Source organism: Emiliania huxleyi (genome assembly GCF_000372725.1).
Source record: "Emiliania huxleyi CCMP1516 unplaced genomic scaffold EMIHUscaffold_5, whole genome shotgun sequence".
Classification (NCBI taxonomy): domain Eukaryota; phylum Haptophyta; order Isochrysidales; family Noelaerhabdaceae; genus Emiliania; species Emiliania huxleyi.
The window spans coordinates 809,521-828,628 of NW_005198244.1; the positions used below are offsets into that span (position 1 = coordinate 809,521).

The 19,108-nt window shown below is 65.4% G+C and overlaps 4 protein-coding genes across 4 annotated transcripts; 2 read left to right on the top strand and 2 right to left on the bottom strand.

Annotated features, from left to right (window-relative positions):
* Nucleotides 1-2,737: 2,737 nt before the first annotated feature.
* On the bottom strand, nt 2,738-3,750 carry EMIHUDRAFT_96349 (hypothetical protein; the record flags this gene model as incomplete). Its single annotated transcript, XM_005767025.1, has 2 exons — nt 2,738-2,879; nt 2,948-3,750. The coding sequence occupies 2 exons, from the start codon at nt 3,748-3,750 to the stop codon at nt 2,738-2,740; spliced, it is 945 nt and encodes a 314-aa protein (XP_005767082.1).
* Nucleotides 3,751-12,379: 8,629 nt separating this feature from the next.
* On the top strand, nt 12,380-13,696 carry EMIHUDRAFT_96351 (hypothetical protein; the record flags this gene model as incomplete). Its single annotated transcript, XM_005767026.1, has 3 exons — nt 12,380-12,736; nt 12,802-13,014; nt 13,217-13,696. The coding sequence occupies 3 exons, from the start codon at nt 12,380-12,382 to the stop codon at nt 13,694-13,696; spliced, it is 1,050 nt and encodes a 349-aa protein (XP_005767083.1).
* A 1,745-nt stretch (nt 13,697-15,441) lies between these two features.
* Nucleotides 15,442-16,432, top strand: EMIHUDRAFT_432555 (hypothetical protein). Its single transcript, XM_005767027.1, has one exon. It carries the CDS (start codon nt 15,469-15,471, stop codon nt 16,237-16,239), a length of 771 nt encoding a protein of 256 aa, XP_005767084.1. The 5' UTR covers nt 15,442-15,468; the 3' UTR covers nt 16,240-16,432.
* A 1,084-nt stretch (nt 16,433-17,516) lies between these two features.
* Nucleotides 17,517-18,143, bottom strand: EMIHUDRAFT_197138 (hypothetical protein; the record flags this gene model as incomplete). Its single annotated transcript, XM_005767028.1, has 1 exon — nt 17,517-18,143. The coding sequence occupies one exon, from the start codon at nt 18,141-18,143 to the stop codon at nt 17,517-17,519; it is 627 nt and encodes a 208-aa protein (XP_005767085.1).
* Between the last annotated feature and the right edge of the window lie 965 nt (nt 18,144-19,108).

A 19,108-nucleotide genomic window follows, 5' to 3' on the forward strand; every position in this document is an offset into this window, starting at 1 on the left:
AGCATCCCCGAGAAGTAGCGGCACGTCTGCTCCATGCGCGCCAGCTCACCGGCACGCAAAAGGGCGAGCACCTCCTCCGTGACGTTGCCGTCGAGCACCTGGAAGATTCCCGCGTTGCGCTGCGCCTCCTTGACACGCACCATGGGCTTCCACTTCACCACAAGGCCCGCTTCCGACGCCGCGCCACGCGCGATGTCGTCTGTCAGCGCGTCGAGGTCTGCCTCAGTCAGTGCCGACAGCTGCAGAGCACGCGCAAAAAAGTCGTCGAACTCCGCCGCCGCCGCTTGCATTTCTCGCTCGTGCACGACCGCGCTGGCGGCCTCTGCGCGCTGCACCTCCACCTCCGCCCGCGCGCTCCAGCTCTCAGCAGATGACGACGCGCCCTGCTGCTCGGCGCGAAAGGCTGCCATGTTGAAGGCCTGCGCGGCGGCTAGATGCTGCCCAGAGGCGGAGAGCGCCTCAGCGTGCCGCGCATGTGCCTTGGGCCAGCTGGCGCAGTTGGAGATGGCAGCGGCAGCGGCAGCGACCGCCAGGTCAGCATGGTCGAGTTTGAGATGCAGCATCGAGATGTTGGCGTTCAGCTTCGCCAGCTCTCCTCCAAGCGCCTTTTGCGCCGCGCCACCATCATCCGGTCTCTGCATTTGGATGGGCGATGCCTGCAGCTGCGCCTCGCACGCCGTGTAGTGCTCCAGCGAGCGCGCCCAGTCGCCGGATCTGAAGGCGACCTCCGCCGCCTTCTTTGCCGGCCAGAACGGGCCATCCTCCCGCAGCTCATCGAGCAAGAATGGAGCCGCTGCCGTCATTGCTTCCATTGCGTCGCCGGACTCGTCGGCACGCAGCATGGCTTCCATCGCACGGGATATCTTGACGTCCTCCGTCGTGCGCGAGAACTCTCGCATCTCCGCGCGCTCGGCAGCGCTAGACCGCGACGTGGTCGAGCGACCCCAGCCTTCGGGAAGGTTGCGCGTGGAGCGCGCCATGCCGGGCGTCGATACCCAGGATCGAGGGCGGCGTGAGGGAGGTGTCCAGCTGCAGCTCCGTGGACCGTCCAGAACCCGGTGAGTAAGGTGTCTCTATGGAGTGTATGAGCGGGTGAGAGGTGAGACAGCACCGCGGCTTGGCCGAGCGAGTTCTTTTATACCAGGTTGCAACCCTAGTCTCGCACTGCGCTGTGAACGCTGCTGGTTGGCGTCGGTTCCACCCCGTCCCCATCCAGGTCGTTGGTTGCTGCCCCAGGTCCCGCACTATGTAGTACAATGCCCCGTTCTCTGGATCATGCTTGTTGGGGTACGTGGTTCGCCCGTCCCTGCCTGTGTCCCGTCCACGTCGCCCGTCGGCAAAGCGGACGACCTATGGTGCCGCTCGATGCTGCTGCGGCGTTGGCGATGGGGCTTTCTGCACGCGGTCCCGGCGGGCAGGCGTGGTACTTCAGCCGCGCGCGGACTCTCCAACTTCCGCACTCCCTCCGTTTTCAAAAATCTCTCTCTCCCCTCCCTCCTCACTCAGTGAGCTACGACGTTCACAGCGCGAATTTGGCCCCTCGGCTCGCTCCGCTCGCCGGCGAGTTGGTTGGTTGCTGGCAGCACCCCAGGCCCAGCACCGGGGGGTCCTGAGAGCTGTTGGTTGGTGCTCTGTTCACAGCACGGTGCGAGACTAGGGTTGCAACCTGGTAAAGAACTCGCTCGCAGCACCCTCGGTATGCGTTGTGCTGACTATGTAGTATATGTTTCGCCACCCTGCTCCAGAGAAAATTCAAAATAAAAAGTATTAACAACGAAGGCGCTCTCTCTCAAAAGCGGGAGGGAGCGGAGACGGTGGGCAGAGAGCGAAGTGGGTGAGACTGATGATGCTCCTTCGACTTAGGGAGCGGTTCAGATGCTGGGCGGGCTTCAGGCTGGTGCTCACGCGAACAGGAATCGACGCGATGTGCAAAGCATACAAGAAGGGGAGAGGGAAGAGGAGAGACGCCGGTGAGGACGAAGCAGAAACTAGCGCAGACGAGAGCAGGGGAGACCCGGGGACTGGGGAGCCGGAGCAGACGGCATCGGCCGCCGAGGGAACGTTGGGAAGAGGCACGAGGAGGGCGGCGACCTCGACCGACTATGGAGGACCCGTCGCCAGACGACGCAGGGCAGAAGACGGTGAGGCGGAGCAGACGCGCAGGGCGAGACGAGGGAGGGAGCAGGACTTTGCGGAGATCAGCAGGAGGATGTACGAAGAGATTAGGAGCAGCAGGGACCCGAGGGACCATGTGGAAGACGGCTAGTGCTAGTCCCCCACCGGGAGGACGACCCCGGCTAGTCGCCGACCACACCCACAAAGAACCCTGCACAAAGATCGCAAGGGCGGGGGCCTGTTCCTTTTTACCCATCTCACAGTAGAGAGGTGTCCGTTACCGTTTTTATTTATTTTATCTCTCTCAAAATAAAAAGTGGGACTGGGAGAGAGAAAAGTTAAAGAATTTTACAACAAAACTCCCTCGCACAACACTGGGCACGGGACTGGCGCGCACTGAAAAGTCAAAGAACAGACAAACCCCCAAGGGGGGGCGGCCCTCCATTCGTCGTGCCGACTTGCTTGTGGACCCTGGCCAGGACCCCGTCCTATCTTTTACTTGCGCTTTCCATATTCTCCTCTCGATCAGTCCTCACCGGCTCTGCTCGGCTGCGTCTGATTTGCCGCTCAGCGTCGACCCCTTCACCTCGAGGCAGTGGCTGGAGTCGGCCACCACAGGCGCCTAAAGGCGAGAGAGAAGGCCCGTTCGCGAGGGTGCTGGCCGATCGGTCGGCCGGCCGCGCGCAAGGGCGGCCGCCTCCCAGCTGCCATCCTCGCGCGGCGCGACGAGGACATACAGGCCGCAGTACTGGCAGGGCGGCCACCTGCCGACAACGCGGGCCTGTGAGCACGCGTGCTCCTCCTCGACGCAGAAATGGCAAGGCGCGGCCACCTGCCCCCAGCCCCGTCCGGCGGCCGGTTCCTCTGCGAGTGGCGAAATAGGGCCGAGGTGGGGCTGCCGTGCGAGACGAGCAGCACTGTCTCGCCGGGGTGGTGCGCCTTCGCCACGTAGTCAAACAGCCGCGTCACCCGCTCCTCCTCCCGCGCATGCGTCTCGAACTCGCCCCATCTGAAGTCTGCCTCCACGACGGTGCCCGCTCCCGTGTCCCCCCCCTGGCCTGGCGCCCGCAAGAGCAGCTCCATCTCCCCGACCAGATCGGCAGAGAGTGAGCTAGCGCCCTCAGACGAGGCGACGCCGCGGGCTTGCAGCGAGGCGAGGAATTCGGCGTTGGTGCGCGGGAGCAGCTCGGACGCAGACCTCTTTGCCAGCGGGTGGATGAGAGCCTCGTCGACGGGGGTGCCCCACGCCTTGCGGCCGTCCGGCCCGCCCCAGGTGGAGTCGCTGACGCCGCCGATGCACCACGACCGGTACCACGCCTCGCCCATGTGCTCCATCAGCGAAAGGTCTATCCGGGCGTCGATACCGATGCCGGAGGCGGAGGCGAGCGCCGCGGCCGCCGCGGCGGCGGTCTGCACGCACCGCAGCAGCGGCGAGCAGTAGATGCGGGTGACGGGCGGCAGGCGGTGCGACTCGATGTGCCTCGCGATCGCTCGACCCAGCGCGGCCGCCTGCAGCCCTCCTGCGCCCGTGAGAGGCGTGTTCCACGGCTGGGCACTCGACGCGATCCAGTTGCGGCCCGCGTCGCGCTCGACATAGTCGAGGCGCTCCGCGTGCCGGGCGAGGATGATCGGCATGTTGTGTGCCGTGCAGATAGATCTACAGAGCGCTGCATGCCGGCCCCGACCAGGCTTTCTGAGCAAAGCAAAAAGAATTTTACAAACTCCCTCGCACAACACTGGTCCCTCCCAAAAGACACCGCCACATTCCTGAGACGAGCGAGGGCAGCCTCCTTAAAGGCGAAAGGGTCTAGATTTGGAGCGCTCGCCGAAGAGGAGTACGACAAAATAGCGCCCGTGATTGCCTGCACGCTACCCGCACTCACGGACTCCATACCCGAAAGAAAGAGAAGGGAGCTCGCGGGAGAGGTGACGAGTGAACTACAGGTAGTGGGGAAGGCAGCCTCGATTGCCATACAGACATGGGTGCGAAACAACGACAAGACCAAGGCACGGGCAGAGGAACGAGAGAAGAATATAGGGTGGATAAAGCGCCTGTTCACGGCATGGAGGGTGAGCCACACCGAACGTACCGAGCGAAGAGCCGAGCGGAAGGTGGACGGGGAAGATGACTCCGAGGAGGACGAACCAGTGGAAATCCAGTTGTCAGATGTCACGATGCATCCGAAGGGGACCCCAGCGCCGGCATCATCCGTAGAGGCACGAGTGTTCGAAGAGAGAGTGGACCTGAGCAACAACATGACCTGTAGGCAAATGATCGGAGTGGGAGTCAGAAATGTGGTCCTTGCGCGAGGGGAGCTCGATAGACTCGAGGGGCCAGGATACGCCGCGAGGAGGACGGAGTTGCGCCGACAGGCGAAAGAAGCCGCGAGAACAAGGGACCGGCAGGCGGCGGCGTCGCAGGACGGGGCAGAAGAGAACAACGCGACAGAGGAGGAAGTGACAAGGGAGAGAACGACGAGGGTGGGACGACCGCGTGGTGGCATGAAGGTTGCAGCGAGAATCAGCGAGAGACTGCGAAGAGAGATAGGAAGAGGCAGACTCCCTAGGGTGGGCGACGGATAGCGCACCACACACCTCTCCTTAAAATCCCTGTGTGGTGGCGGCGTGCCGTCCTCCCATCCCTCCCTTGGGTTGTCTGTTTTCTTTCTTTCTTTCTTTTTGGTCCCTCCCTTGGGTTGTCTGTTTTCTTTCTTTCTTTCTGGTCCCTCCCTTGGGTTTTTTGTTTTTTTTTGGGCACGGGACTGGCGCGCACTGGCACAAAAGAATTTTACAAACAAACCGCGCCTCTCCGAGCTAAGTGAGGAGCCGGCGGAGGGGGAGGGCGAGCCGAAAAGATAGAGAGGCCGCGGATGCGGGCGCGACTCGCCGACCAGGGAGAGCCGGCTCGACCTCCCTGGGAGGGGTGGCGACACGACACAATGCCGCCGCTCCCGCCCGGGGAGGCCCCACCCGGGCTGTCGGCTCCCTCGGGGCTAGCCGACGGAGGTGGGGCGGAGGGGCCGCCTCCGAAGAAGAGACATTAAAAACGACTGCAGAGGCAGTGGGGCGACGCCCGAAAAGCGAGCAAGAGACCGAACCAGACTGAAGATGTGGCGTTTTTCTCACGTGCCTGTGGACCTCCGTTCACTTGCACGAGCTTCTTCTATCTTCTTGAGCCACCCCCCACCCACCCCACCCACCTCACGTCCCGGCTGAGGCTTGGAACCACCCACCCACCCCCAGCCCCACCCACCTCACAGCCCGGCTGATGAGGCGAGGAAACCCACCCACACCGACCGACCCACACCCCACCACCCAACCAACCGTCCCGGCCACGGAAGACACAAGCAAGGTAGCAAAGCGCCCAGCCTCGCGCGCCTTATACAGCACAGCCAAGGGTTCGGGTTAGGGTCTGGGTTAGGGTTAGGGTTAGGGTCAGAGAGTTCAAGCCGTTGTGCAGCTCCTAAGAACGGGCCGCTTCGGGTCGGAATGGAGGAACCAGCGGTCCGTTGACGCGAGCTCTCGGTGACCATGCGCTCCGCGAGTTCTTCCCCGGTTAGGGTTTAGGATTAGTAGGGTCAGGGTTAGGGTTAGGGTTAGGGTTAGGGTTAGGGTTAGGGTTAGGGTTAGGGTGTGGGGTAGGTTGTTGTCGTCGCGCCGATAAGACAGAGACACGGGCAGCAGACGCGACCCAATCGACGCACCAGAGCATGGTTGGGCGTGTGAGCCGCCATCTTGGACTGTGAGGCGAGTATTTGCAACCGGGAGCTCGCCGCCGCCCCTACACCGCCGCCGCCACCCTCCCGAGGGCAGATAATAGCCCAAGTCGAAGAGTGCGCCCAGCCCTCGGTCTATGGGTGGCAGCGTTGGCCCAGACGTACATTTCCGGAAATCTTTTGAGAAATATGCCCCGCCGGTCCGGAGAGAGAAATTTCCCGAAATATCGCCCAGCAGGCTCATGTAGGCTCGCTCAGACCCTCAGGCCCCTGCGATTTCAGGTGCCCGAAAGCCCAAATCCTTGAAAAATCGCGCGCTGCGCGCGCCAAGACGACCGCCGTGACCGGCAAAAATCGAGATTTTGACCGTGACAACGGGAAAAATGAAGACCCCGCCAAAATGACGTACTCAATACCTGACTTTGTGAGCCGCAACTATTCAGTGAGCGAAGAAATTTCCCGAAATATCGCCCAGCCGCGAGAGAAATGTGCAAGAAATAAATGAAAGAAATGTCCCCTCCTGCGGCAAGAAATGTACGTCTGGGCCAAGCTGGCAGGCAGGACTAGAGAGGCGCGCTGGTGCACGGTTGGGGGCGCGAGCCGCCATCCTGGACTGTGAGGCGAGCATTTGCAGCCGGGAGCTCGCCGCCGCCCCTACACCGCCACCACCGCCCTCCCGAGGGCAGATAATAGCCCAAGAGAAGTCGAATAGAGTGCGCCCCGGCCTCGACATCTCGGTGGCAGAGGCGACCCAAGGGTAGCGACGCACCAGAGCACGGCTGGGGTGAGCAGCCGTGTTGGACTGTGAGGCGAATTATTTGTCATCGGGGGAGCGCGCCGCCGACTCTACACCGCCGCCGCCGCCCTCCCGAGGGCAGGAGATAATAACGGCCGCCTCGTCGTCGAGCTCGGCGGAGACGATGGTCGCCTCGCGTTTGAACCCCTCGAGCTGCTAGAGCGGCGCAACTCGTCGAGCGTAACAGCAGTCCGCCCTCGGATGACTTGTTGAGCGCGCCGTAAGCCGCCCCCGTAAGGCACGCGGCAGCCGTCGGGGAGCGCGATCTCGGTCAGCTGGTGCCGTCGCGTGGGCACGGTGCGAGGAACGACATGCTGTGGCAACGACGAGAGGTGTGCCTCGAAGACGTGCGCGAAGAAGGGAGAAGAGAAAACCAGCCCGCGTGACCCCACCCAACCCACCCACCCACCCACCATCCGGGACCTACGATGCGTTCACCCCCCCCCCCCCACCCCCCACCCACCCACCCGCGATCTGGGGCCTACGAAGCGTTTACCACCCACCCACTTTTTCACATCAAGAACGGCGGTCCAGAGGCACGTGGTCTGAGAAAAAACGCAACGCTGGTGGCCAGGGCAAAGCAAAAAGAATTTTCTACGCCAGCCCCTCTCACAGCAGACTGGCTCGAACTGGCACTACAAAAGGCAAGGCCAAAAGCAAAAAGAAAGCCAAATGCGCAGCACATGTAGCTCTAAATATAGCGCTTGGCCAGCTGGCCCCACCCTATCCGGATCTTAGCCTCTCCCGAGCCGGTCGCACTCCTATCAGCCACGCGCCCTCGCCCCCCTCTCACTCCCGCGACCACACCTCGATCTTCTTCGGCAGCAGCTGGTTCGACAGCTCCTCTCCGTGGCCTAAGCAGCCGAGTCCGCCCTGGCCCCAGGTAAAGAAACCGCCGTCGGCGGTGAGGGCGAGGCTGTGATCTTCCCCTACCGACACAGCAACGACACGCTGGCCAGCTAAGGCCTCGACCTTCTTCGGCAGCAGCTGCTGCTGCTCGTCGCCGTGGCCCAGCCGGCCCCTATATCCATAGCCCCAGCTCCAGACGGCGCCGTCGGCGGTGAGGGCGAGGCTGTGGTCGCCTCCCGCCGACACGGCGACGACCCGCTGGCCAGCAAAGGCCTCGATCTTCGTCGGCAGAAGCTGGTACTGCTCGTCGCCGTGGCCCAGCACGCCCTGCCCGCCGCAGCCCCAGGACCAAAGGGCGCCGTCCGCGGAGAGAGCGAGGCTGAAAAGTCCTGACGCCGCCACACCAATCGCGCGCTCGCCTCCGAGGAGCGATGCGGCTGGTCGTTTTCTTCAGCTGCAGCACCGCCCTCGCCGTGACCGAGAAGGCCTGGAAGCTCCTCCTCTTCGCCCTCCTCGCCCTCCTCGCCCTCCTCTCCCGTGCCGCACGACGAGAGCCGCCCCTCGCCGTCGATGAAAACGCTGTGCCGTTCGCCCGCCGCAAGCCTCGCCGGCGGGTTGGCCTCCCTCCCGCTCGCGCAGCAAGGCATAGAAGCACAGCCACCGCACGGCGCAGCTCTCGCCCCCTGGCTGCGCCGGCGGCTCGAATCTGGCCTCTCGCAGGCGCAAGCGGATGCCCTCCAGCGCGAGCGAGGCGTGGAAGAGAAGCGAGACGGCCGCGACGCGAGCGATGTCGACGGGATCGCAGCGAGAGAAGGCGCGCACGAGGAGGTCCGTGGGGAGGTCGAGGAGGCGGGCGGGCGGCGGCGTGCTTGGCGAGGGGGCGGAGGTGGCGGTGGAGGCGATGCGGCCCTCACTAGGCGGGATTTCGAGAAAGAGAAACCAAGCGCCCCGGCACGGACCCGGCACGGACGCGCGTCGGCACGCCGCCCGGGCCGAGGACCTCTTTATATATACACCAAAAGGAGGGCTAAACGACGCCCTCTACGCTGGGGTGCCGGCGCTTTCATCGTCCAACTACGCTCCCCAAAATGAAGATTGTGATCGTCTCTCACGGCTCGTTCAACCCCGTCCACCTCGGCCACCTCGAGATGATGATTCGAGCGAGGCAGGCGCTCACCGCGGCCGGCCACGAGGTCTCAATAGATGCGACAAGCCATGGACGCGTGCGCCATGGACGCGTGCCTCATCGGGTCCGATTTTGTACGATGGTAACCTGGTGATGCGTGAGTGCACCTGACCAGGTGTGCGGCGGCATCTTTGCCATCACGAGCACTCAGCACATCGAGCGCAAGGGCGCCCACGCGCTGAGCAACGCGCTCAGACTCGCGCTGCTGCGCCGCGCCTGCGCCGACGGCGGCTGCGAATGGCTGCGCGCCGCCGACGGGTCCGCATCGCACTCTGCTGATCGCTTCATGAAACAGCTCAACTTTGGGGCCGGCATCCTCGGCGAGACATAGCCGAGATTGGCCGAGGTAGCCGAGATGTGAGCGAGCTGTGGTGATGCAAGGCGTCCTCTGGCCTCTCTCCTCTCCTCTCCTCTCCTCTCCTCTCCTCTCCCCTCCCCTCCCCTCCTCTCCTGCTCCTCTCCTCTCCTCGCCTCGCCTCGCCTCGCCTCGCCTCTCCTCTCCTCTCCTCTCCTGCCTACTCCTCTGCGCGCCTCTGCAGGCGTCTCGGTGCAAGGCAGCGACGTGCAGCTTCGGTGCCCCCACGAGCGCATCGCGCCTCTAGATCTTCACCGCCGAACCTTCTCGGAACCGTTCCACGCAGGTACCCTCGCCAGCGCGTTGCCGGCCGCCTGCTCGTCGTCGTCGCGCGCGCGGGCGAGCGCGCCGAAGCGGCGGCCCCGCCTGTGCGGAGAGGGGCTCCAGCGTGACAGCGTGTCTTGACGGCTGAAGCTGCGAGCAGGCGGCCAGCCTCTCAAAGAACGGCTACACGCTCGGGCGCGACGCCTTCCTCGTCGACGCCCCGCCCTCGCTCGCCGACGCCTCCTCCACGCGCGCGCGCGAGGCGATGGCGGCGCGCGACACAGCCGCCCTCGCGCGGCTCTGCGGCGACGGCGTCGCGCAGCAGCTCCTCGGAGCCAGCGGCACGCCCGCCGCAGCACAGTCGCCACACGCCGGTGGCGCTGGCACGGCCGCTGCCTCGACTGGGCATGCGGCCGGTGGCGGTGGCGCGGACGGCGGCGGCGGCGAGGACGAGGACGACCGGCTGCAGGTGACGGGGCATCAGCTCTCGACGCGGTGGCGCGAGATGCCGCCGCAGGCGCAGCCGGTCGTCGGTTTCTACGGCCACGCCCGCGGCGCGCACCGCAGCTTCTCAAACTTTTTCGAGCACGCGGAGGCGTGCGAGTTGCCGCGCTGCGCTGCGGCAGACGGATGGGCCCCTTCCCCGAGCCTTCTCGGAACTTCTCCCGCAGGTCTCGTGCGAGCTGCCCCGCTGCTGCGGTCGCGCGGAGCTGCAGGCGTCGGGCCGCTCCGCCACGCTGACGGCCACCTTTGGCGAGAAGCTCATCATGCTCTGCAAGGCCGCCGCGATGCGCGACTACGCCAGTTTCGACGCCATCGCGCGCGCGCGCACTCCGGCGGAGGCGATGCGGCTGGTCGGCCGCTCGAGCCGCCCGAGAAGGTCACGTCCGAGACGCGTCCAGCACGTCCCGCAGGCGAAGCGGCTCGGCCGGGGCGTCTCGCCGTGGGACGAGCGGTTGTGGACGCGCGTCGTCTGCACCGTCGCGCACGCCATCGTCCTCGCAAAGGCGGGGGCCACCCTGCCGCCCTCCCCGCTGCCTCTCTCCTCGCCGCCGCCGCTGTCTTCGCCCTGCTGCTTCCCGCCCCCGTGCTGCCTCTCCCTGCCTCTCACCCCCTCCCCGCCCCTCCCCGCCAAGGCGCGCGGCGTGCCGCACTTTCGCGCCGCGCTGCTGCAGACGGGCCGCGCGCTCATCGCCGAGGCGACGTCCAACGACCGCCACTGGGGGATCGGCCTCGACGAGGGCCACGCCTCGGTGCAGACGCCGGCGCTCTGGCGGGGCAGCAACATCCTCGGCTGGGCGCTCATGGAGGCGCGCGAGGTCATCGCCGGCGAGGCGGAGGCCGCTGCCCGCGGCGGCGGCGGCGGCGGCGAGGACGGGGCGGGGGCCGGAGCGGGGCGAGGCGGCGTCGCGGCCGGGCAGGTCCGGCCGGCGGCGGCGGCGGGCGAGCGATCGGAGCGGAGGAAGCGCCGCGCGGGAAAGCTCCAGGGCGGCCTCTGGGAGTGACCGCAGATGGCTAGCTCTCTGGGGCGGCCCCTGGGAGTGAGTTGCGCCGAGGGAGCGTCTCATCTTGCGTGACTATGTTACGTGTGGAGTGCGCATGTTTTTGTTTGCAAAAGGCGCCACGAAGCAGCTCACAACCACTCGTGATATTAACCGTTATATACAGCCTCACGCAACGCGCAAACTTATACTTATACTGGGGGGAAAGGTGAGTCCGTCGGCGGGTCGCGGGAGTGGTGAGACTGAGAGTTCTCTCAGGCCGGCCCCGCTGGCGCTGCGCGCTGGCCATCGTGCAGGAGAGTTCTCTCTGGTAGCGGGACGCGGGAACGAGATCGGGTGGTAGGGAGTAGAAGAAAGCAAAGAGGAGAGCCCTGCGCACGCACGACTCCGCAGCCAGGAGAAGCCCCTCCCCAGACAAAACACAAGGGAGAGGTGGGTGGGTCACAGAAAACTGCGGCCGCCAGCGACAGGCTTGCTGGCGGCAGCCCCACCCGGCCGCCCGAGGGTGTTCCCGCAGGCAGAGAAGACTAATCCTGGGGGAAACAACCCTAATCCAGATCGATCACCGGCTTCTCCTCGGAGGAGGCACCGGCCTTGTGTCGTCGTAGGGGTCGTTGGATCGAAATGGTGAGCTGCGCCGGGCGGTGAGGTAGTTGGAAATTGCTGCAGTCTTGGTGAAGAATAGAAACCTCTCGACAGCGTACACACACCACGAAGGAACGAAAAAGAATCCCGGCGCCCCCCGTTGGTGGAGACGTGGAGTTGCCTTAGGTTAGGTGAAGAACAGCCAGGCTCGGACTGGACACCAGCGCGGTATGGGTGGACGCGGGACAGATGATGACGACACGCACGAGCGACACACAGACACAAACAAGCTCACAAGCCAAAAGACACCTCGCAGCGCGCGTGACGTGACCGAAGCGGCACGCACGCCTCGGCGCCGCGAGAGCAGCCGGTCGACGTCGGCACCAAGCGCGCGGCCGCCGGGCGCCTCCGAACCGACATGGGCGCCGCGGCAGTAGAGAGCACTCCACCCGCCATACCGTTTTTCTGCGCCTCATCGTTGCCCAAGACCCAGGAAAAGAAACAGATCGAGAGGGGTGCGGCATCTGCGACCGCATCACGCGACCTTGTGGCGAAGGGCTGGTCGTGGAGCCCGAGCCCAACCTCCTTCGTGCCCCTGTCATCTCGCCCCGTGCGGCTCAACCCTCACATCGCATGGCCGCGAGGGTCGAGCGATGCGCCGACCTCGTTCGCCGTGTTCTGGCACGAGCACTGGGCGATGCTACCTCGAACTCAATCGACGCGCTGCATGCGGGTGGCAGCGCCGACTCGAGTGATCCGCTTGTGCTTGTGCCATCGGCAAAGAGGCCAGACTACCATCCGGCCGAGGTGACGCACCGGGAGGTCAACCTCCTTCTCAACGACAGCGCACTGCTCGAGCGGGCAGTGGCGCGGTGGCGGTTGGTGGAGCGAGGCTGGGTGGAACGCGAGCGCCACCCACCGGCTGCCGTCGCGTTGACAGAGGCTGGCTTCGCGCCGCCGCGCTGCTATCTGCTGGGCTTGCGCCCTTACATCCTCATGGTGCCGTTTACGATGGTCCTTCCGGCCTGCCTTCTCCTCGCCCTCCTCCCTCTGGCGAACCTCGCCGCCGCCCTCGCTCTCGCCCTCTTCCTCTCGCTGAGTGCATGGCGCATGTGCGCGGAGGACGTGCGTTGCGCGGCGGCCCGGGCGCCAGACACGCCCTACTCGCGCGGGCCGAACGGGTACCAATTCACGATGGTGACGGTGCTGCTGCCGCTCCAAGTCGCCTCCCTCACCTGCCTCGCCTCCCCGGCGGTGGTGCCTCACCCTCTCCTCGCGCTGCTCGCGCTGCCCGCCCTCCTCGTCTTCAAGAACGGCGTCTGCATGTCCGTCATACTCCACCGATGGGCCGCCCACGCCGCCTTCCACGTACCCACCCGCCCCCGGGCTCCTCCTCCTCCAGAGGCGCCGCTCACGCCCCTCGATGTGAGCAGGTGCGGCCCGCCACCGGGCTCGTCCTCGCCGCCGTCGGCTGCCTCGCCTTCCAGGGCGGGCCGCTGTGGTGGGCGTCGCGCCACCGGGCCCACCACCGCTTCTGCGACACGTCGCCGCTCGACCCGCACTCGCCTCAGCTGATCGGCCGCCTCTGCGCGCTCACCTTCTTCGTGGGAGGGCAGGGGCTCGACGCCGTCCGCTCGAACCTGGCGGTGGACGAGCGGTTTGTGCCCAAGCACATCGACAGCTGGGGGATGCGGCTCATCGACTCGCTCGCTTTCCTCCCGCCGCTGGCCGAGTTCGCCGCCGCATACGCCGCGTTCGGGCCGGCCGGGCTGTGGGCGTGCTTCGCCACCTCGGGCACGTGGCTTGCGCAGGAGGGGTGCCTCTTCACACGCCTGGCTGTGAAGACAGGTCTGCTTCACCACCTCGTGGACCGGCCTCGCCTCGACCCTCTGGTTCAACGTGCGCAACCACCCGCTCGGAGAGGCGGCGAGGCGGGCGGAGGAGGAGGCGGCCGGTGGCCTCGCGCAGCCTGCGGGCAAGCACGAGGCGGCACGCAGCGAGTGCGTCGCCGTCGACGACCCAGCGTCTGCCGGCTTGCTGCAGGAGTGGCCCCTCTACCTCCTCCTCGAGGCCGTCGCCCTCTTCATCTCGCCCGCCGTCGGAGAAGACTCGCACGACCACCACCACAACTACCCCGGCCTCGCCGTCCGGCCGGGCAAGTGGGGAGACTGCCCCGGCCACGCTTTCGTGGGCCTCCTGCACGCGAGTCGCCTGGCCTGGGATGTCAACTACTGGGGCCCCTCGCGCCTCCGCCCAAAGAGCCGGTACGAGGTCCGGCGGTCGGCGCTGGAGGGCTCCGGCACACCGAATGGCGCCGCCCTGCTGTGAAGCCTTGCGCGCGCGGGGGGGGGGGGGGGGGGCAGGAGCTGCACTCTCCTTGCACACCCCGTGGGCACTTCCGTCTCGACTTTACTCGAGTCCGCAGGACGGCTCCGGCACACGAATGGCGCTCGTCCTGCTTTGATGTTTGAAAAAAATCATAAATAAATAAAAACAAAGAACTAGACAGTCAAATGCAAATTCCAAATCGCAAACATACAAACCCAAACACAGGCGGCGACGTGGCATACGAGCTCGTGGGTGAATGAGGCGGGCACAAGTGCCAAGGACGCACGCGAGAAGCAGCACCACAGACAGAGCGATGACGATGATGATTCAGCGCGTGAACGCCAACTCGCCGGCACAGCCGTGAAGAGCCGCGCACGCGGGCCGACGATTACGCAGCTGCGTGCCAAGCAGGCCGCTCTCAATAAATAAATAACACGGACACCTCTACTGTGAGATGGGTAAAAAGGAATAGGTCCCCGCCCTTGCGATCTTTGTGCAGGGTTCTTTGTGGGTGTGGTCGGCGACTAGCCGGGGTCGTCCTCCCGAGATGGGGGACTAGCACTAGCCGTCTTCCACATGGTCCCTCGGGTCCCTGCTGCTCCTAATCTCTTCGTTGTTCGTACATCCTCCTGCTGATCTCCGCAACGTCCTGCTCCCTCCCTCGTCTCGCCCTGCGCGACTGCTCCGCCTCACCGTCGTCTGCCCTGCGTCGTCTGGTGACGGGTCCTCCATAGTCGGTTGACGGTCGCCGCCCTCCTCGTGCCTCTTCCCAACGTTCCCTCGGCGGCCGATGCCGTCTGGTCCGACTCCGCCGTCCCCGGGTCTGCCCTGCCCTCGTCTGCACTAGCTTCTGCTTCGTCATCACTGGCGCCTCTCCTCTTCTTTCTCCTCTTCTTGTATGCTTTGTATGACTTTGTACATCGCGTCGATTCCTTTTCGCGTGAGCACCACCCTGAAGCCCGCCCAGCAGCTGAACCGCTCCCTAAGTCGAAGGAGCATCATCAGTCTCACCCACTTCGCTCGCTGCCGACTGTCTCCGCTCCCTCCCGCTTTGAGCTGCCGTCGCTTGAAAAAAATCACAGATATTCTTATCTTTTGTTTTTGCCCCCCTCCCAGACTGGAGACAGAACCCACCCGTACACAGGAGAGATGGGACTGCCCCCCGCCCCGCTTGCCCTGACCCCTGCACAGGATAGCGTGCCCCGATTACGGCGACACATAGCGGGGGACACTGCGCAAGGTCCCAAGGAGGGGGTGCGACGCCTTTCTTTTTGTCCTCTCGAGGGAATGTTCTCTCGGCGCCCATGGCCTTCGGAGGTTTCGTACTGCCGGGCTCTTCCCGAAACTTCCGCCTCCACTTTATTAGACATTTCCGCTCCTTGTTTCTCTCTCAGTCTTGTTCACAGTCTGCTCCTCCACGTGATCACAGATGACAGCAGGAGAGAAATCAAAGAAAGAAAGAAAGGGGGGGGGGGAGGACGGCACGCCGCCACCACACAGGAGAGAAATCAGGTAGAAAAAGAAAGAAAGAAAACAGACAACCCAAGGGAGGGATGGTTGAGGACGGCGCCCACGCCGCCACCACACAGGGATTTTAAAGAGGGGTGATGCGCTAGCCGTCGCCCACCCTTGGGCGTCCGCCTCTGCTTATCTCTCTTCGCAGTCTCTCGCCGATCTCGCTGCAACCTTGACCGGCGCCCCTTTCTGGCATAGTCGGATTTCTTCCTTACTCGAGCCGCACCAAGCGGCGCGGGCGGTGCCCCTTCGAGTCCATGGTCGGCAAGACGGTCGCGGAGCTCGTTGACCTCTCCAACCGCACGCGATGGGTCGAGGTGGAGGGGGGGCGCGTCTCGGACCTGCGCGCGCGCGCCTCGGCGCTCACCGGCATCCCCGCGCCGCTCCTCCGGCTCGCCTGCGGGGCGCGCGACCTCTCGGATGCGGCTCCCCTCGACGTCGCGCAGCTGGCGGCGCTGCCGGTGCGGCTGCTGCTGCGGCTGGAGGGTGGTAAGGGAGGTTTCGGCGCGATGCTGCGCTCCTCCGGCAAGCAGGGCGTCAAGACGACCGATTTTGACGCGTGCCGCGACCTCAACGGCCGGCGGCTCCGGCACGTCAACGCAGAGGCGCGGCTGAGGGAGTGGGAGGCGGGCGCGGCGGAGCGCGAGCGCAAGAAGCAGGAGCTGGCCGCCTCGCGCAAGGCGCCCGGCCCGCCGCCCATCGAGCGCTTCGACGACGACGCCTACGACGACATGCTCGAGGCTGCACGCGAGGGCGCGCGCCAGTCGGTCGCGGACGCGCTCGCGAGCGGGCTGCAGGCGGCGGCGGCCGGCAACGGCGCGGATTCGGGCGCCGGGTCCTCGGCCGGCAGCAGCAGCGCTCCGCCCGAGCCCGCCGCCGGCAAGCGGCGGCGCGAGGGCGAAGACGAGGGCGCGGGCAAGGAGGGCAAGGAGGCCAAGGTGTGCGCGTCCATGGACCCGCTGGCGCAGCTGATGGCCGAGGGTGGAGAGGGGAGCAGCAGCGAGGAGGAGGGCGGCGGCGGCGAGTAGAGCGGGGGTAGGCTCGCGATTCGAAGAGGCGGCTTGGGCCGGCGGGCAAGGACCAGAAAGACGTAGAAGTGGACGCTCTTGGCTCTCCCGCGGTTCACAGGGGTCATTCTTGTTGTCATGTGGGCGACCGTGTGCTCGCTTCTGGAGATTTGCTGAGTTGTGTGCTCGCGACCTAGTCTCGGGCTCCGGCTTTAATCGACCCCGACCCCCCACCCAGAGAGCAGTGGCTAGTGCCATTTCACTGTGGCACAGCTCGCGTTACAAAACCTTGATTTGACCATTTGCGCCATTTTGTCCCTCTCGGTGCCTTCCAGAGGCAGCTGCGACCCCGCCAAGTGGACGGGGGCACTCGGCAGGTGGCGCGGAGTGCCCCCGTCCACTCGGCGGGGTCGCAGCTGCTTCTGTGCGTCCTGGGGAGGTACAAAAGTATCGCCGCCGGAGACGACTCGACGCCGCTGAGATTGGAGATCAAGCTCTGACAGGTCGCACGTCGCTCCTTTGACGCCGACGTGACTCACCCGTGCAGATCACATCAGGACACGGTCTCGACGCGCTCGGTACGACGCCTGCGACCCGTCTCGGGTCAGGTGGCACGACGCTCATCGCGCCTACCAGCGCTGCCGTGCAGGTTGCCACGACGAGGTCGAGCACGCTTCTATACGCTCGCCGAGCCTTCCTTTCCATCCAATTAGGCAGCCTGGGAACGGTGGCGGTCAGAGGCAAAGCCTACGAGGGGTGGTGGAACCACATGTCACGGCTACTGCCGGCTCGACCCCACGATAGCCTCCGAAGGCTGACTTTGCGGCACCATCATCGGACGATGTCGACGAGTTGGGTCGCTCTCGCGGTAGCCAGATGACCTCTCTTTCTAGGAGCATCGGCCATGGCCGCAGGGAGCGCGGGGGAGGGCGCTGGAAGCAACACGGAGCTCCGTTGGAGACGTTTTCAAGATTAGCGTGTCAGAGTGAAATGGCACTAGCCAGTGTGCCCCACTGCCAGTGTCAACCGCTCGTTCTCGTCTCGGCTCTCGCGCGTCTCCCGCGACCCGCCTCCAGCGTCCCGGCCGCGTCCGCTCCGCGTCCGGGCTTCCGGGCACCGCCACCGGGGGGGAAGACCCGCGCGGGCGCCGCCGGGGTCGAGACTCGGGCACACACACGTTACTCCGTCTCCGAGCGCGGAGCCGGCATGCCGCCACGTCCACGGACACACATCAATCGTAAAACGACATGTCGTAAGCGTAACACGCACGCGCATGTATAGCGGGTAGAGTCATAGCCTCAGGGAGTTTCTAGACCCGCCTTCTCCAGCTCTTCGTCTGTGTACACCTCCTCGCCGGCAGCGCGCCTCGCCTCGATCTCCTGCCGGAGGCGCAAATGCTGCAGCTTTGTGGCGGCCTTCGTGTCGCCTTTGGCCGCCGCCTTCTCGAGCTTGGCCATCTCCTTCTCCGCCTTGGACAGCTTGGGCTTGGACACAAACAGCGCGTCGACGCCGGCGCCATCGACGACGTTGCCCAACTTGTCCACCTCGGCGGCTGCCGCACGCCCAGCCTTCGGTCTCTCGGACGGAGCCGCGTCTCCTGGGCTGAACGCCTTTGGCAGGGTCGCGGGCCCGGAGGCGCCCCGTCCGTCCCACCCGAGCATCGCAGCGTCACAGATGGTTGGGATCGTCACCTCGGTATCCCCTATCGAGGAGCCCACCAGCGCAACAATGATCCGCGCACCTGTGTCGACCGACGCGGCCGATAGCACCGTCAGAGGCTGCTCCTCTCCAACGTCCACAGTCAGCCGCACCTTCTTGCCGGCGACGGGCTCACTAGCCGTGACCAGCCCACAGACGGCATTCGAGCATCCGACGGGCGCCGCCTTCAGCGTAGGCGCGCCCGAGACGCCCTCCCGCGTCGCCATGTGTTTGCCGCCCACCGCTACCCCACGTCCGAGTCTCGAAGGTCCCGCGCCGAGTGAAGTCATTTTTTCTTTAATTTATCTCAACGCTTTTGGTATGCCTGTGGGGGCTGCAAGAAAGCAAAAAACCCGATTTCTCCTCAAAAAAGAAACGCGTCGGCTTATCGTCATCGCGAAACAGGCGCCGCATCGGGGTGCCGTGCACCCAACATGCGCAGCAGCTCCAGGCTGCTGGCGCGCGTGGCCGCGCCCCGGCTGGGGCCGGCAGCCTTCGTCGGCAGCAGCAGCAGGTCCATCTACAGCGTACCGTACTCTGAGCTGAGCGTGGGCGTGCCAAAGGAGAGCGCCAGCATGGAGAAGCGCGTGGGTCAGACGCCGGAGAGCGTGGCCAAGCTGGTCAAGGAAGGAATCACCGTCAAGGTGGAGGCCGGCGCGGGCGCGGCAGCCGACTTTAGCGATGCGGCCTACGAGAAGGCCGGCGCCAGCGTCGTCTCACGCGACGAGGCTTGGGGCGCCTCTCTCGTCACAAAGGTGCCCTCACTGCTGCTGCCCTCACTGCTGCCGCCCGTGTCCAACGCTGCCGCCCACAGAACTGACGTACACGCCGCCGCCGCCTCTCCTCGCTGCTGTCCTCGTTTCGACATGCCCCACCACCCGCCCTCACCGCCGCCGCCCTCCCTCACCGCCGCCGCCCGCCGCCGCCCTCGAGGTGATGCCTCCGACGGAGGAGGAGGCCAAGCTGGTGGGCGACCGGATGCTGCTCTCGTTCGTCTTCCCCGCGCAGAACGACGCGCTCGTCAAGCAGCTGCAGGCGCAGAAGGCGACCGTCTTCGCGATGGATTGCATCCCGCGAACCCTCTCGCGCGGGCAGGCGTTCGACGCGCTCTCGTCGCAGGCAAACATCGCCGGCTACCGCGCGGTGATCGAGGCGTCGGGCGTGTTCGGCCGCTTCTTCGCGGGGCAGATGA

Excerpts from the sequence above, each read along its gene's own strand:
- EMIHUDRAFT_432555 (XM_005767027.1), top strand. The coding sequence starts at position 15,469 with ATGGTCGGCAAGACGGTCGCGGAGCTCGTTGACCTCTCCAACCGCACG.